At 43.7% G+C, this 18,844-nt stretch overlaps 1 protein-coding gene across 2 annotated transcripts in view; it reads right to left on the bottom strand.

Moving 5' to 3' along the window:
* srgap2 (SLIT-ROBO Rho GTPase activating protein 2) overlaps window positions 1–17,421 on the bottom strand; it is a 101,176-nt gene extending 83,755 nt beyond the window's left edge. For both annotated transcript variants that reach the window (XM_080423932.1, XM_080423933.1), the window contains exon 1: window positions 16,924–17,421. In XM_080423932.1, the coding sequence (XP_080280058.1) occupies window positions 16,924–16,990 (67 nt within the window). In that variant the 5' untranslated portion in view covers window positions 16,991–17,421. The remainder of the gene's footprint in view (window positions 1–16,923) is intronic.
* Window positions 17,422–18,844: the final 1,423 nt, after the last annotated feature.

Genomic DNA, 18,844 nt, shown 5'->3' with positions numbered 1-18,844 from the left:
CAAAGCACTTTAAAATGTGCGTTACGCACGCACACGCAGTGCACGCACACACACACACACACCACCACAAGGAACCGCTAGGGGTTAAGTGGGGTATTATTAAAGTACACTTCTTTAAAAACAAAGCCAGAGGAGCCGGGGAATCGAACCAGGAACCTTCCCATTCCAAAGCAGCTCCGCTCCAGCCTGGAAACCAGACGAATCTGCCATGCAGTGCAACAAAAAAAAGAAGCCCTACGCAGTGATATTCGTCTAGCCAGGCTAGCTCAGCTCTACTCTACCTCCTAAGTCACAGCCACCCTTACAATATATAATACCAAGACACCACCACTACAGTGGTGGAAAGTGACTAAGTACATTTACTTAAGTACTGTACTTAAGTAACATTTTGAGGTATTTCTTTACTTGAGTATTTCCAATTTCCAATACTTTTGCTTCTACTCCACTACATTTCAGAGGCAAATATTGTACTCCACTACAATTATTTGAAAACTTTAGTTACTAATTACTTTGCAGATATAAATTATTACATTATGAAACATACATTAACCACTTTAGCCCTATTTTATATCTAGGCTATTTGAAAATAGCCGATCTACAAGCTCACAACGCGTCGAGGAGCTTGTAGATCTGCTATTTTCAAACATTTTAGTACTTTTACTTTTGGTACTTTGAGTACATTTTGAAACCAATAATTTTACTTTTACTCAAGTAAAATTTGAATTCCGGACTTTTACTTGTAACGGAGTACTTCTACATTGCAGTATTGATACTTTTACTTAAGTAAAAATAAAAAATAATCACCACTGACCACTATAACCTCTTCAGCTACAGGGTCTCCTGAGAGAGGGCCATTTAGGAAGCACAGGGTTCACGGTTCAATTCCCAACAAGACCATTAACCCCTAACTACTCCCACTGAGGGTGTCTCCCTGCATGGTTGGCTCCACCGTCGCTGTGTGAACGTGTGAACGGAACACACACTAAAGAAATGCACCATTAAATACCATTTTAAACACCATGTACAATACAATACTGCACTGGTTGTCAACGTGGGGGTCCGGAGACCCCCAGAGGTCTTTGAGGGCTGGTTATCCAAGTGGTCTCCATCTAATTGATTGATAGATTAGGAACCAAATGGACCCTTACAGGTCTGTAACTCTGAGAGTGTACAAATGGAACCAAATGGACCCTTACAGGTCTGTAACTCTGAGAGTGTACAAATGGAACCAAATGGACCCTTACAGGTCTGTAACTCTGAGAGTGTGCAAATGGAACCAAATGGACCCTTACAGGTCTGTAACTCTGAGAGTGTACCCATGGAACCAAATGGACCCTTACAGGTCTGTAACTCTGAGAGGGTACAAATGGAACCAAATGGACCCTTACAGGTCTGTAACTCTGAGAGTGTGCAAATGGAACCAAATGGACCCTTACAGGTCTGTAACTCTGAGAGTGTAACAAATAGAACCAAATGGACCCTTACAGGTCTGTAACTCTGAGAGTGTACCCATGGAACCAAATGGACCCTTACAGGTCTGTAACTCTGAGAGTGTACACATGGAACCAAATGGACCCTTACAGGTCTGTAACTCTGAGAGTGTACCCATGGAACCAAATGGACCCTTACAGGTCTGTAACTCTGAGAGTGTAACAAATAGAACCAAATGGACCCTTACAGGTCTGTAACTCTGAGAGTGTACCCATGGAACCAAATGGACCCTTACAGGTCTGTAACTCTGAGAGTGTACACATGGAACCAAATGGACCCTTACAGGTCTGTAACTCTGAGAGTGTACACATGGAACCAAATGGACCCTTACAGGTCTGTAACTCTGAGAGTGTACAAATGGAACCAAATGGACCCTTACAGGTCTGTAACTCTGAGAGTGTGCAAATGGAACCAAATGGACCCTTACAGGTCTGTAACTCTGAGAGTGTAACAAATAGAACCAAATGGACCCTTACAGGTCTGTAACTCTGAGAGTGTACACATGGAACCAAATGGACCCTTACAGGTCTGTAACTCTGAGAGTGTGCAAATGGAACCAAATGGACCCTTACAGGTCTGTAACTCTGAGAGTGTGCAAATTAAACTCTTGGTTAAATTAACACTGGCGGATTTTACGGTCTAGTTTCCCAGAGATAAAACTTGTATCAAATGAGGGGTACAGTACAGCACAGGGTCCAATACATTATAGGACACTGGGGGTCCTTGAAGTGAAAATGGCGCTGCGAGCTTGTAGATCTGCTATTTTCAGCAAAGAGGTTTGGTGCAGAGGGGAAAAAAGAGCAGACCAAGTATCGATGAGGGTTAAATGTCTGAATAAATACACGTTAACATGAATGATAGTGCTCTTAAACAAGTCTATGAAGCCATCTATGGAATCTATGAAAGAATTGTATCTGCGACACAATTTTATACGATATGTAGTGGGGGGTCCCTGCTTCATGGTTTAGAATCACTGCAGTAGCCCAGCGAGTGTGTGTGTGTGTGTGTGTGTGTGTGTGTGTGTGTGTGTGTGTGTGTGTGTGTGTGTGTGTGTGTGTGTGTGTGTGTGTGTGTGTGTGAGAGAGGGAAAGAAAGAGAAAAAACAAACAGACAAGAAAAAGGACCAAAGAAGGAATCAAAGAGCAGGGAGGGAGGGAGGGAAGGAGGGAAGGCTGGAAGGAGAGAGAGAGGAGGTGAGGGAGACGAAGACGTAAAGACCGGGTTAGAAAAGAAAGAAAGAACGCAGCCGAAAAACTAAAAAACAGAAAGGAGAAGAAAAAAAAGACCTCTGGGGCTCGAAAAAACAAAATGTGATCTAAGCGTGTGTGTGCCTGCCAGGAGGGGTAACCTGATTAGCCAGAACCCTACAGGGGAGACAAATCTACATTATTCTCTCTCTCCCTCTCTCTCTCTCCTTCTCCCCTTCGCTTCCTCACAAACCCAGAAAAAATGGGGGCAATTCAGTAACCCTGGCAACCAGTCTGACTGCCTGCAGAGAAGCCACTGATGGAGAGAGACAGAGAGAGAGAGAGAGAGAGAGAGAGAAAGAAAGAAAGAAAGAAAGAAAGAGAAAGGGAGATGTTGTGGATGCAACGCATTGTGAGCTTGTAGATCTGTTATTTTTCGGTGCGAAAAAAAGGCTTAAAACAGAAGCACATGTGGTACAGTACACAGCGAAATCCAGAGTGTTGATTCGACACCGAAAACTGGATCTGTGTCCAATTTCGACAGTATTTTAACGGTGTAAACGCTTGGATGGGTGTACAGTCAGTCAGTCAGTCAGTCAGTCAGTCAGTCAGTCAGTCAGTCAGTCAGTCAGTCAGGGGTCGGGGTTGCCGGGGTGCTCGTATCAGGTCTGGTTAGCGGGCCGGTACAGTTTGGTCTACTGTACCTTTGTGTCTCTCTAAAAAAAAGGAATCCTCTCCTCCAACTCGCCCCATGCTTCTTGTCAGAGGGCCCCGGGGCAGGCTGGGCCTCACCCTGCCTTCTCCCCTCCTTTACTCCTCCTTCTCCTCCTGCTCGCGGCCCCTCTGGCCACGTATGAAGGCTGTTCAAACACAACCTGCTTCCTCTGGCCTCCCTGGGGAGCCCGATCCAACCTTTCTACCACTGTGAGAGCTCTCCCTCTCTCTCTCTCTGTTTCTCAGACTAGTGGTGTGTGTATTTACAGCGGTCCATCCACAGGCCTGCTGATTGTTTTATAGAGGATATGAGTGAGCTTTGTGTCAGCCATGCAGGCCCTGCCCCAAAGATTATATTTAGATTCTTCCGTTTATTCATAAGAGATCTTTCTCACCAAATCTCTCACACACACAGGCCAGCTTCCCTTAAAGTCTCAGCTTTTTGGCCTGTGAGTCACTCAACTAGTGTGTAGACACACACACACACACACACACACACACACACACACACACACACACACACACACACACACACACACACACACACACACACACACACACACACAGTGTGTGTGGTCACACATGTTGAAATCATAAAGCGGTGATTATTGGGCTAAACTGCTGGAGGAGGCGTGTCTAAAGCTAATGTGTCAGATTTCATCACAACTGACAAACATCATGAGAGAGAGAGAGAGAGAGAGAGAGAGAGAGAGAGAGAGAGAGAGAGAGAGAGAGAGAGAGAGAATGAAACAGAGTTTGAGGACCAGTGGTTTTGACAATGGTCTCATTGTTCGACTGACACAGTCTGAGAAAGAAAGAAAGAAAGAGAAAGATTGAAAGACTGGGGGAGGGGGGGGGGCAGGGCTCTCCTTTCACATTCTTACACACTCTCACAGGTTGCTCTGCTGTTGCTGTATGTGTGCGTGTGCGTGTGTGTGTGTGTGTGCGTGTGTGCGTGTGTTACATAAGGAGAACAGACCATTAAATGAAGCGTCCAGTGTCCACTATAAATTGTCTCTATGTAGGGTGGAAACCTCACATGTCCAAAACTGTTACTTTTCAGGATTCAAAAGCATCACCAAATGCTTGGTCTACAAGCAGATCTACAAGCTCGAAACGCGGCGCGAAGATCTGCTACTTTTGATGCTTTTGTGTGACGTTGTAGTATGATCAAGTAGGGTGTTAATTTACGAAAAAACACAAAAAGTTAGAATATGGAGATAAGAGGTTCATGCCCGACAACAACAAGATACTACACTATATACCACAACCACAGAGAGAGAGAGAGAGAGAGAGAGAGAGAGAGAGAGGTGTGAGCAGCATGCAGTGAGAGTTATTTTAGTTAAACTCTAACATGTTCATCCACTGAAACAGAGGTAAGGTCATGTGATCAGGTCAGGTGACATGCAAAAACCAAAGTACTGTCCTCGGGGGTGTTGATTTAACCGTGACACTGGAACACCTGTTGCACAGTCCTAGAGTTAAAATGACAACGATTTTACTGTGTAGTTTGTGCGTGTGTGTGTGTGTGTGTGTGTGTGTGTGTGTGTGTGTGTGTGTGTGTGTGTGTGTGTGTGTGTGTGTGTGTGTGTGTGTGTGTGTGTGTGTGTGTGTGCGTGCGTGTGTGTGTTTTTGTTTGTTTGTGTAGCAAAATAACGATCCAAAGTTGACACCCACCCACACACACACACACACACACACACATACACACACGATATTGTAACAGCCAATCCCATCGTGCCCATAGCTTTGGGGGGGGGGGGGGGGAGCAGCCAAAGTCCTGGGATCAACCAACCAGGGGGGCAGATGGAAGCATCTGTCGGCCAATCAGAGCATCTGGAACGTCTACTGGCACTAATGAAAAACAGTCATCTGATGCTGACCCCTGACCTCTACCATGTGGTTCTACCAACTGTCTGCATCTCTGTTACAGTTAGGCTCCTCCTACTCCATCAGCCTTGGCTGGGCAATTAACCGGAAAAAAAACTCTTCACAAAAAGTTAGGAAACTTAACTTTGGTGGATTAGTTATCCCCTTCGATAATGACTATTGGTATTGTGTTTTATATACTTTTTATCGTTGATTAGTCACCTTTACAACGAGGTATAACTTGTAAGGATCGTGCAATCGTGGAATGAGCGACATAGCTAAATGTGTGGGTAGCGCCCCCCACAAATTTGCCAAAATCCCCCAATATGCTTCTGTTGGTAATCACTCTCGTTTTGATCAACTTGCCAGCAGGTGTGTGCTGGCAGGTCACCATCACACATGTTTTGGGGGGCGCTACCCACATGTTTAGCTGTGTCGCTCATTCCATGATTGCACGTTCCTTACAAGCTATACATCGTTGTAAAGGTGACTAATCAACGATAAAAATGACATAAAAGACACTACCAATTGGTGTTATTGTCGGGGAGAAATAATTGACCCAAGTTAAGTTTCACAACTTTTTGTGAGGAGTTTATATCAAAACTGATATTTAGAACCAACTAACCAACTTAATCTGTCTCAGGTAGGTTAATGGTAATCATTGAGAATTGGGAACACGCACTCCCTCCTAGTTCCGCTCCGGATACATGTATCTCTAATCTATCCATCTCTGCGTCGTGTTCTATGAACTGACCAGATCCTCTGATACTGTGATCCTGTTGTCTGCTCCCTGGGTGTTGCCACAGGCCTATACCTGTTCCCCTGCATATCATGTTGCCAGAAGCTATGGTTATCATAGCAGACATTCTTCTCATTATCTCAGGCCTCTCTCTAGACTCTCATCTAGACTCCATCGTGGGAGGAGGAGGAGGAGGGCAGAGGCACAATCCCAAGCTAAATAACACATTTCCTGAGTGGTGAGTGAGTAGTACTGTGTGTGTGTGTGTGTGTGTGTGTGTGTGTGTGTGTGTGCGTGCGTGCGTGCGTGCGTGCGTGCGTGCGTGCGTGCGTGCGTGCGTGCGTGCGTGCGTGCGTGCGTGCGCACACACGTGCATATAGACGCATGCATTCCAGGGAAGCCAACAACTCAGCACTAAATGGCGTTTATGAATTTGTGTTCTTGTGTTTCCTTGCAAGGTGCAATGCAGTTTAACCACATGAACCACTGGCATGATCCACAGTTTGCAGTGGTGTAAAGCAAGTAAGAACATGTACTCAAGTACTGTACTTAAATACAATTTTGAGGCATTTTTACTTTACTGGAGTATTTCCAGTTTTCAATACTTTTACTTCTACTCCACTACATCTCAGAGGCAAATATTGTACTTTCACTCCACTACAATTATTTGAAAATTTTAGTTACTAGTTGCTTTGAGGATATAAATTATTATATCATAAAACATACATTAACCACTTTAGCCCTGTTTTATACATAGGCTATTTGAAAATAGCAGATCTACAAGCTCTCGCGCGCATTGTGAGCTTGTAGATCTGTTATTTTCAAACATGTTTGTACTTTTACTTTTGGTACTTTTACTCAATTAACATTTTGAACACAGGCCTTTTACTTGTAACATAGTATTTCTACATTGTGGTATTGCTACTTTTACTCAAGTAAAATATCTGAGTACTTCTTCCACCACTGCCATTTTGGGTTATGACATTATGCGCCAAAATCCTTTCGCAAATGTTCTTCTTATAGCCAATCTACAAGCTCACAAAGCGTTCGATAGCCTAAGTATAAAACAGGGCTTAACGTGGTTAAGAAGCCTTTCTGCTGAATAATGAAGATTGAGGAAGCGGAGAGATTGAAGGGAGCAGCGAACCTGATTTATGATCCGCCGCTCGCCGAGATAGGACGGCCGAGAATAGCAGACCTACAAGCTCACAGCGCGTCGCGTCCACGACGCGCTGTGAGCTTGTAGGTCTGCTATTGAAATGGGCTTGTTCAGTGAGAAGGGTTCGTTTTCCTCCCGTCGTGCCATGTCGGATGTCACTGCTGACCCAGCGATTTGCACGCATTTGCACGCACGTGCACGCCGCGCCGTGAGGGACATACTGTACCGTTCTAAATGTCACTGTGATCAAAGAGATTTCCTCTCTCTCTCTCTCTGCTCTCCCTTTTCATCTCCTGGTTGCATCAACCTCCTCTCTCCTTTTTTATTATGCTACTAAGCTAAGCTAACACTAAGTTTTTTAGCATGAATCCATCTTGACACCATAGACCCTCTGTATGTAGCCTACTGTAGGTGTGTGTGTGTGTGTGTGTGTGTGTGTGTGTGTGTGTGTGTGTGTGTGTGTGTGTGTGTGTGTGTGTGTGTGTGTGTGTGTGTGTGTGTGTGTGTGTGTGTGTGTGTGTGTGTGTGTGTGTGTGTGTGTGTGTGTGTGTGTGTGCGTTAGTGCACGGTGGAGGGAGCTGAGAGTGGCCGATTCTTTGGGCCCAGCAGGCACCAAGCCCTGGGCCCAAAACAGGAAGCCTCACACACTGCCAGTGCCAGTGTGTGTGTGTGTGTGTGTGTGTGTGTGTGTGTGTGTGTGTGTGTGTGTGTGTGTGTGTGTGTGTGTGTGTGTGTGTGTGTGTGTGTGTGTGTGTGTGTTCCAGCACGACTCCTGATCCACAGCTTTACACAAACATCCTTCCTGACTGATTATTTTGAGCGCCGTCAGCGATTTCTATTCACTACGCAATACACACACACACTCGTCTCTTTCACTCACACACACACACACACACATTCGTCTCTTTCAAACACGCACACACATGCAGATCAGCAAAGAACCAAGCCTTTTTTCTCTCCAACTCTGCCCAGTGTCCACACACACACACACACACACACTAGGGCTGTGAATCGTCTGCTATCTCACGATTCGATTCGATTCCGATTCTTGGGGTCACGATTACGATTTTTTTTCAAACAAACAATTCTCGATTCAAAATCTTTTTTTTTCGATTCAAAAGCGTTTTTTCCCGATTCAAACGATTCTCGATTCAAAACGATTCTTGATTCAAAACATAGGATTTCAGGATCTACTCCAATCTGCTGGCATGAGAACAGAGTACATTTATGTAGCTTTTATAATTGTAAAGGTTTTATCAACTGATAATAATGTAAACACACAAAGGTAAATCCAAGATCCCCCCCCCCCCCAAAAAAAAAAGAGAATAGATTCTGAATTGTCCAACAGTAGAATTGCGATTCGTATTCGAATCGATTTTTTCCAACACACACACAAGTTCTTGTGTGTGATGGACTTGTGGTTACTGGACTACTGGAGTCACTCAGCCAATCAATACGGTTGGTCTATAATTGACAAGGGGTCATTGAAAGGAAAGCACACACACACACACACATTACACTCCCTGACAGAGAGCACATACGCAAACATGCACGTGTGCACACACACACACACACACACACACACACACACACACACACACACAGCATTTGAGCCTGAGTATTGAAGTGGGCAACATGGAGATTAGTGGTCAGGAAACTCAAATAAATCTTCCGACAGCCACATGCGCATACACAAACACACACACACACACACACACACACACACACACACACACACGCAGGCTGGGCACACATGCAACACGTGGTGAGCTTGTAGATCTGCTACATCTGCTACAAATAAATCACTTTTGCCATATCAGTACATTACAACATGGAAAATCACAGACAATAATATCTAGTCTCAAGTCATACTATGGATAATATTAGCCAGTCCTAGATGGCTGCCATCTGAACAGGGTGAAGGGCTGTGTTACAATAACACTTATTGTTAATGATGCTGCAACACTTATTGTTAATGATGCTGCATGGATCCACGTAGCTGCACAACTCTCTCCATCTCTCGTCTCTTTCTCTATGCTCTCTGATATGGAGAATGACCCACATAATTGTTATTAATAAATGATGCACAAGCAGAAGACCAGCCCACACCCAGCTTCACACCCTACTACCACTTATGATCAAATATACATCATACACACACAGCATACACACACAAAAGAAAATACTCTATATTCACTTGTAAGATCTGGTCTACCAGATACACTACACCACAAAGACACCCATGTACCTGTCACAATACTTCACAAACGTCAATCAAGTCCACAATCACAACACCAGAGGGAGCTCCACTAATCACGTCCCACGCAGATTTGGCTCTAACAAGGGGTTCGAGAAATTAGTTCTCCTGCTATTCCACAAAAACGTGTTTTGGCTCATTAGAAGATTGAGCTGGCTGTGGCTGACTACATAACGTAGGTCTTAGTCCTGGGCTGACAGTATAGCTGGACAGTTAGTTTCCGATTAAGACCGTTTCTTAATGGCAATTAATCGATGGTGAATTAATTGTTAACATCCCAACACAGGAGTTATGATGCGATAGGTATCCTGATTCAATATGTTTGACGATATATGACGCACATGATCAACACGGTAAATAAATAGCCAATCTTCAGAGTATTGGCTTTGAAAGCATCAGGGGGTTCAGCTTCATGTCTTCTCCGGTCCTCACTTTACTCAGCTCAAAACAAATATATTGTATTAAAACATTTAAATAAAAAATATCAGTGATAAGACAAGAGCCTATTGATCATACGGAAATGGGCATCGCTGATACGTAGCTCAAATACTCTATATTTTTAGCACAGCACTAGGGCCCTATAGCACGCATGCACACACACACACACACACACACACACACACACACACACACACACACACACACACACAGTCCCTGTGTCGCCCCTCTGCTCCCATTGTGTCAGCTAGTGAAAGCAACCATTTAGCTCAAATCATATGTTTCTCTGACTGCTTTTACCAGATTCTAGTAAACACACACACACAGCAATACACACACATACACACACACAGCAGCAGCACAGTCAACACAGTCAGTGGATGGCCGCGGGGCAGGCGTATATCCATCCCTGCAGGGGTCTTCAACAGGGGTCCTCAGAGTTACTATAGGGGGGGGCCAACACATCTTTGTGTGATAGGAACTTCTTCCTTTTTTTGGGGTCTGGCTCCTGATTGGCTCCAAGCAGCCAATCAGGACCACACCTTGTGGTCGTCAACAAGGATGGAGTGACAGCATGGAGCAGGGCGGGGCAATATATTATTACAGTATATATAAATATCATGATATGATATGAGATACATATATCCACTGTTATTTAATATGGTCGGTGATATCATTTATTTATAAGTTTATTTGGGACTGTCACTGACAGCACATATTAAAGAACACCACACACACACAATATGCCGGATTTAGCAAGAATGCTAATTTCCATCCGTAGTCCCCATAATATGATATATTAAACTTTGTCTTAAATCACTTGAGTCCCATTTCATACTTTCAAACATAGCAGGAATAGCAGATCTACAAACTTAGAATGTGTCACATAGTGAGCTTGTAGATCTGCTATTTTCACACACAAAAAAAGGATGTGGTCACATATTGATGTTGAGGTATTTGGTCGAAACATTGTGACTGTATGTCCGTCTTTGTGTATTGAGAAGATAACCAAGCAGTTCATCGTAAAATCCTCAGTGTGGATATTATGTGAGTGTAACAATGTGTATTACTAGTGTAAACAAAATGGACCCAAATGGACCCTTTGCAGTTTGTCATTTTGCGCTCCTAATCTTCCTGTTTCCTTCAGACAGGACGGCCCATCCTTCAACACAACACTCCACAATCAATACTTTTTTGTTTTTAATCAGTAGCAACACAGAGGCTCATTTATCCTGATCTTCAATATTCAATAATAGTCTGACAAAACCTGACACTCCTGAAAAATGGACAACATACATGAGCCAAAAACGTTGCTTTTGTAATTCTCAACACTAGCAACATGCTGTGTATATTACTACTACTACGTATATATCTATTTTAACTGCTGTTATTGTGACCCATTTCCTTATGGTATTAATAATATGCAGCAACTCGCTGATTATTAAACAAGGTCAACTTCTACAACACACAGTCGGGACGAATCCTGCAGTCAGAGAGCGTAGTAGAGAGTAAATAAATGACGAAGTTCAAAGTGAATTATTTCTGGTCAGCCTACGGAGCAAAGCTTAAGGTTTGAAGTTGTGCTCCCAAACTAGATGGTGAATTGCAGATACTGCCTAAAATGCTGGTATCGGTATAAGTATGCCAGTCTATGCCATTCACAAGGGGCGGCAGTGGCTCAGGGGTAGAGTGGCCGGTAGCGCGACCGGGTGGGAACCACATGTTCGAATCCCGGGCTCCCCCAGAGTTAGTGTCGAAGTGTCCTTGAGCAAGGCGCTGAACCCCTAACTGCTCCCGATGAGCAGGTTGGTGCCTTGCATGGTTTCCCTCCGCCATCGGTGTATGAATGTGTGTGTGAATGGGTGAATGTAATGCACAATCTATGTAAAGCGCTTTGATAAGAGCGCTATATAAATGATTCAGTTGATGTTGCACTACTGTTTTATACTGTACTATTTGACAGACAGCTGCAGTAGCAGCAACAGTCTCAGCACAGGAGCTCCTATAATACTACCAGGCAGCCAGCAAAGCATTTTGCCTGCGTGAAATTCCCCAAGCTTAGTAACGGATGGCACGATTAGGATGGAGGGGTGGTTATCATGTGGTGTAGGGTGCTGTGGTGTGTGCGTGCGTGCGTGCGTGCGTGCGTGCGTGCGTGCGTGCGTGCGTGCGTGCGTGCGTGCGTGCGTGCGTGCGTGCGTGCGTGCGTGCGTGCGTGCGTGCGTGCGTGCGTGCGTGCGTGCGTGCGTGCGTGCGTGCGTGCGTGGGTGGGTGGGTGTGCTCAACTGTGCGTGCGCATGTGTGTGTGTGTGTGTGTGGGTGTGTACATATTATACATGAACTCCCATATAACCAGGTCCGTGTCACACGCCGCCCCCAAATTCTACTTAATATTCTAATCTGGGAGGAGTGTGTACAAAAATATGATATTAATACTGGGAATGTTACTGTAACATCCATATAGAGATATGAATGATATTAATACTGAGGATGATACTGTACATCCCTATAGAGATATGGAGGTATAGGTGAGCATAGTAAGACTATATTACTAATAATACTTTGTGTTGGGTTTCCTGAAGAAGCTATACAACCACTGTGGTCTGATTAGATGATTAAGAGTCTGATTCACCAGGTAGTAAGTATTATATTATTTGAAGACGAGCTATATTATTATTAGTCCATTAAAACTGGTTCTAGATTTTAGCGTTGGCTATTCAAAAATAGCAGATATACAAGCTCACAGACCTTGTATATCTGCTATTTTTGATAGCAGATGTACCCTTTTCTGGGGGTCCCTGGCACAAAACATTTTCAGATGGGGGGGTCCGTGGCCAAACACATCATCATTTTGGGGGTCCTTGGCACGAAAAGGTTTGAGAACTAGTAATTTAGAAGGCCTGTGTAGAATCGGCTTCAGGTCTTAATGGGTTAAACTAAAACAATCACACAGCAGCAGGCTAGTGGGCCAATGAAGTAGGCCACCGGGCAGTCTCTCACTCACTCACTCACTCACACACACACACACACACACACACACACACACACACACACACACACACACACACACACACACACACACACACACACACACACACACACACACACACACACACACACACACACACACACACACACACACACACACACACACACACACACACACACACACACACACACACACACACACACACACACACAGCTGCGTCATACATGGATATCATCACCGTCAGGGTTCCCTTAACAACAGTGTGCAGGCTAATGACAGACTGTCTGTGTCTCTGGGAGCAGACAGACAGACTGTCTGTGTCTCTGGGAGCAGACAGACAGACAGACAGACCGCAGCATCTGGAGACACCGCTATACAGGTGTCTGTCTACGCACACACACACACTTATGTAAAAGCAGGGGGTTTGCCCTTTCATCTCTGCATTCCTCTGTGTGTGCGTGTGTGTGTGTGTGTGTGTGTGTGTGTGTGTGTATATATATGGCGAAGACGCTGTTACTTGTGAGTAATTGTCCAAGATTAGCTGACTGTACATTTTTTACAGCACCTTGAAATATTTGTGTCCTTGTATTGTCTCTTATGTGGACATAAATGAATGATTAAATGTGTGTGAGTGTGTGTTTGTGTGAAAGCGAAAGAAAGAGACACGGAGAGACTCAGTTAAAGAACAACAGAGTTGTGCTCCGCAGCAGAGCGCTGAAACTCCTCTGACAGGAAGGGAATCGATGCAGCGGGTCGATGGACAAACATTACGTCCATACACTGGCAAACACGTCTGACGGTCCTCACAATGCCACGCAGACGGAAAGCCTTTACGTCTGACGGTCCTCACAGGCCCGAGTGCTAACAAACAACAAGCCACCGTGACTCTCTCTGGGATGGGAGATATTGACCATAATGTCAGACACCGAGCCACAAGAGGATCGCACCACGGAGGGACGGAAACAGGAGGAAAAGAGTCCTTGATAAAACGCTAAGCTGTATTCATGGATTAAAGCTAAATAAAATGTCACGGCTGAAAATGTCCTAATGTGCGATTTGTGAAACAGTATGAAAAGGAGACCCCCCGCCCCCCCCCCCCCACACACACACCCACACTAGCGCTGATTCCTAAACAATTAACACACTATTTAACATTATGTTTTAGTAATGTTGTTCCTGCTGTTCTGCATGCTGCCAACCACCAGGTGAATAAATCACAGACTGAGGCTTTAACATTTGCTTTTATACAAAAGTATGAAAACATCCGAGACTGGAAAATGCTTCTGAACATATTGTTAGTTTGACCACTACAAATACTTAAAATAATAACCGAAAACAGCCGATCTACAAGCAAGAGCTTGTAGATCGTCGGTTTTCGGTGCACAACATGCTTCCATAGAAGAGACGCTGACTTCTATGGAATCCAAATGACTGCAATCAGTCTAAGAACTTTAATCCATGTGTGTGAGATGAGCAGAGTTGTGAGATGAGCAGAGTCGTGTTTGACTATAGCAGGTCCATTTGTTCTAAGCTGGACACACTGTTACTACAACTTATTACAGTATATTGTTGCACTGAATAGAGGAACTTGTGTCAGCCTGCTAGGCTAGTATTGTGGCGACTGTAGAGTCACCATGATGAGAACACTCATCTCTCTACAAAAGCACTTCTTCTTCTCAGACTGTGTTCACACTGCCAGCTACAGTACAAGAGATACAAAGATACACAGCATATTTGTAGCTTTGTTGTATCTTTGCAGCTTTTATTAGCAGCTACAAACATCAGATGTATCTTTGTATCTGCATGTCGCTAGGGCTGTCACGATTACACATTTAGGTTGACGAATAATTGTCACTACTGCGATTAACGATTTAATTGTGTTTTTGACGTTGAAAATGTCATTTCTGTTTGGCTTTTAGGCTTTGAAGTTGCACATGGCAAATATGACACATAACATAACCTAAATACACAAAGAAATGACCGACCTATTTAATAACTTCATACTTAAAAGAAAACCTGAATAGTGGATGAATACCGTAGTTATGCCTAAACCTAACCTTATTCCTAAACGTAACCTCAGTAAAACTATGCCTAAACCTATTCCTTATTCCTAAACCTAACCTTATTGAACCCTAACCTTATTCCTAACCCTAACCTTATTCCTAAACCTAACCTTATTCCTAACCTTAACCTCAGTAAAACTATGCCTAAACCTAACCTTATTCCTAACCTTAACCTCAGTAAAACTATGCCTAAACCTAACCTTATTCCTAAACCTAACCTTATTCCTAACCCTAACCTTATTCCTAAACCTAACCTTATTCCTAACCTTAACCTCAGTAAAACTATGCCTAACCCTAACCTTATTCCTAAACCTAACCTTATTCCTAACCTTAACCTCAGTAAAACTATGCCTAACCCTAACCTTATTCCTAACCTTAACCTCAGTAAAACTATGCCTAACCCTAACCTTATTCCTAAACCTAACCTTATTCCTAACCTTAACCTCAGTAAAACAAACACAAGAATCTTTCGTGGCTCGGCCACAAAAGAAATGGGGGTGAGTGTGTTTTGGGGGCGAGCCCTAGAGGTTACGGGGTGAACTATCATGTACAGTAGCTACAGTTAAAATCCTCAGTGCTCTGCTGATGTATCCATTTATAACTCCTAAAGAGCGTAAGAACGAAGTGTCCATTTGGTTCCATTCGTACACTCTTGGATGAGGAGGAGGAAGGGCTCGTCCAATCTCTTCATCTGCCGCTGCAGAGAGAAGTGCAAAACAAACCCTACAGTTGATCAGGAGGACACCCCGCCCCCCCCCACCCACCCCCCCTCACCATACTGTAACTCTATTAACACACATAACCAGTAGATCTGATAAGCCACGTGGAGAAGCCATTTCTAGACTGACCCGTGTTGTAAACCTCACGACACCATCATCGATCCAACAGTTAACAGTCATATAGTATACCTCCTCCATGCCTCCCTCCCTCCTCTCCTCTACCCGCTAAAAACCCTTACATCTGTCGCCCACTACCCGCCCCACCCCCCCCCCCCCCCCCCCCGCTCCAGCAGCACGCCCACCGACCGTGTCCTTGGTTATCTGACTGATCAGGAGGTGGACAGACAGACAGACAGACAGACAGACAGACAGACAGACTAGTGGTCAGCATCATCCAGTCATAATAAATAGACCATTTTATAACAATGGTTTTAAGCTGTTTTAAAGAGAATAATGGCCACAGATCATCATCACATGGTAACAGGCAGCACATTGGGATACTGGCTCTTTAATAGCAGCTCCACACACACACACACACACACACACACACACACACACACACACCAGCAGAACACACACACACACAGAGAAAAGGGAGAAAACGCCCTACGTTGTTCCACACAGGCTGCTCTGCCTCCTGCATGTAGGATCCAATCCTAACCCTCCGGGTACAACAATCACACACACACTACCTTTACATTGTACACTTTGTTTTACACACACAGACACACACACACACACACAATGTCCGCGTATTCAAAAGCAACACATTCATTGCAAACACACACTTTTGTGTCTTTATCAAATTTGATTTGATGGCCATCTGTGTGTGTGTGTGTGTGTGTGTGTGTGTGTGTGTGTGTGTGTGTGTGTGTGTGTGTGTGTGTGTTAACAGACTATAGACGCGTGGTGATGATGACATACTCTCTGATCAAAGATGTTTAAACCATTATAAATATAATATTTCATCACCAGTCCCCCGCCTTTATGTAGCATCTAAGTATGTGTTGAAAGATAAAGAGATGTTTAATATATAAAACATCATGAATGTATTCCGACAAATGAAATGATCAGATTATGAAACCATGCATTCATTTCACCTCCAAGAAAAACTGTAACAAAGCAATGATTATTATTATGATTATGGCCACATAACACACACACACACACACACACACACACACACACACACACACACACACACACACACACACACACACACACACACACACACACACACACACACACACACACACACACACGTTGCATTTTTAAACAATACAAAGTTCTTCTCTAACCTTTAACTTGTGTCTCATATTCGGCCACGATCTCCTTTTCCTTTCGGAATTTGGCCGGAGACATCATGATGAGTGGGTTTGGAGATCTATCAGATCAAAATTATGCCTGGTGGGTTTGGAGATCAGATCTAGAAGGAGGAGGGGGGTCCGCGGGGGGGGGGTCCTCGATCCCAGCGATCCGTATCGATCAAGATCGATCAAGTCCAAAAAGGAAGAAGAACGGGTTGATCAACCGATCAGTCAGTGTTAGAATGAGGAGAGAGGAGCAGCTCTCTGCTTGTATTGTGTTCTCCTTCCTCCTCCTGCTTGTGTTTCTGTTCTCTGTTTCACTCAATGTGAGGCTCCTCTCCTCCGTAGCACCTCCTGCTCAACACCTCCCTTCTCCTCCTCCTCCTCCTCCTCCTCAAAACCGGTTCTAGTGAAACAAACACAGTGATTCATTCCTCCTCCTCCAGACAAACTAAACACAAACACACCGGGGAAACTTGTCATCGACCGACCGATCGATCAGCCCGCGGTGTGAGAGAGAGAGTCAGAGAGAGAGGGACTCCCACCAAAAGTTTAGCAGCCCTCCTCCTCCTCCTCTAGCCCTCCTCCTCCTCCTCTAGTCCTGATGTGCTGCTCTTCTTCCCCCTGGAGGAGAACAGAGGAGTCAGTAGTAGTGACACATGAACAGGGTGGTCGATGCTGCTGCAGCAGGACATGAGGAGGCTCCTGTCTGAGCGATTATTCTGTCGATTACTTTTTTTCATTTTTTATTTTATTGTATTTCGTTTTTTTTCATTTCCCCCCCAAAAAATATAAATCTAAAATCTATCAGTCACCAGAACCAAGGACGGGTGTTTCTGATGAATCTAACATGGTTCAAATATAGTTTGAAGTTACAATGGGTTTGTATAGGAAGGGGGCGTGTCTGATATCATGAATAATGAATATCAAATAACTAAATACTGAATCAAGCAACTTAAAATCTGTCCGGGGTGCTCCCAAAAGCCTGAGTAGACGATACAATGACCCAAAATTTGTTTGAAAGTGAAATATCCCTTTAACCCTTCCATTGGGGTCTTTTTTGACCCGTTTTCAAGTTTGAATAGGTAAAAAGTACCCTTTACATTTCTTTATTGGAACGAGGCTTCATGATATCCTCAGAAAAAGCCATTTTAACGCAACAAAATTATTTATCATCATTTTAATTAATTCTGATGGTCTAAAAAAAAAAGTGACACTTGTGGTGTTAGGGTCCGAAATGACCCGGCAAAGAAGTGTGGCTCAATTCTCCCCCAAATTGTCAATATTCAATTTTTACATGTTTGAGAGTGAGAGAGACTTGTCCTCAATTAGCATTTGCTATCAGGAGTAAAATAAAGTTTGAGTTTATGAAAAATAAATGACTTTTTACCTTCTATGGTATACGGGTCATTTCGGACCCCAACACCACTAGTGTCACTATTTTTAATAATTTTAAAAAAAATTTAAAGTTAAAAAACGAAAACAAGTATTTATTTTATTTAATTTTTTTGGAAGTGTGTTCTAATTATTATTCTTAATTATTATATTATAGCTAGATAACATCATTATCCATTGCCTTCATTATAGTCAGTGTGGCATCCAGATCTCTCAGGTCATGGGATAAAGGATCTGTTTTCTGTTCCTAAAGCCACAAATAAACTGGGGAAGCAGCATTTAGTTTTTATGCTCCACATATCTGGAACAAACTCTGCTGCAACTTTATTCTTTTAAAACACGACTAAAGGCCTTCCTGTTTGCCGCTATACCTTTCATTGAGTTGCTTTTATTTTGTTATTTTATTTCTCTTCTGGACTGTACCTGTATCTGTATTACTTCTTTAGTTTTATGCATCCCAATAAATCCTGTATAATGGTGTTTCCTTTGCTTGATGTTCTGTGTAAAGCACATTGAA

This window comes from Gymnoscopelus braueri, assembly GCF_963280865.1.
Source record: "Gymnoscopelus braueri genome assembly, chromosome: 3".
Classification (NCBI taxonomy): Eukaryota; Metazoa; Chordata; class Actinopteri; order Myctophiformes; family Myctophidae; genus Gymnoscopelus; species Gymnoscopelus braueri.
The sequence above is the reverse complement of the archived record's forward strand: the minus strand, read 5'-3'. Positions and strand labels throughout refer to the sequence as shown.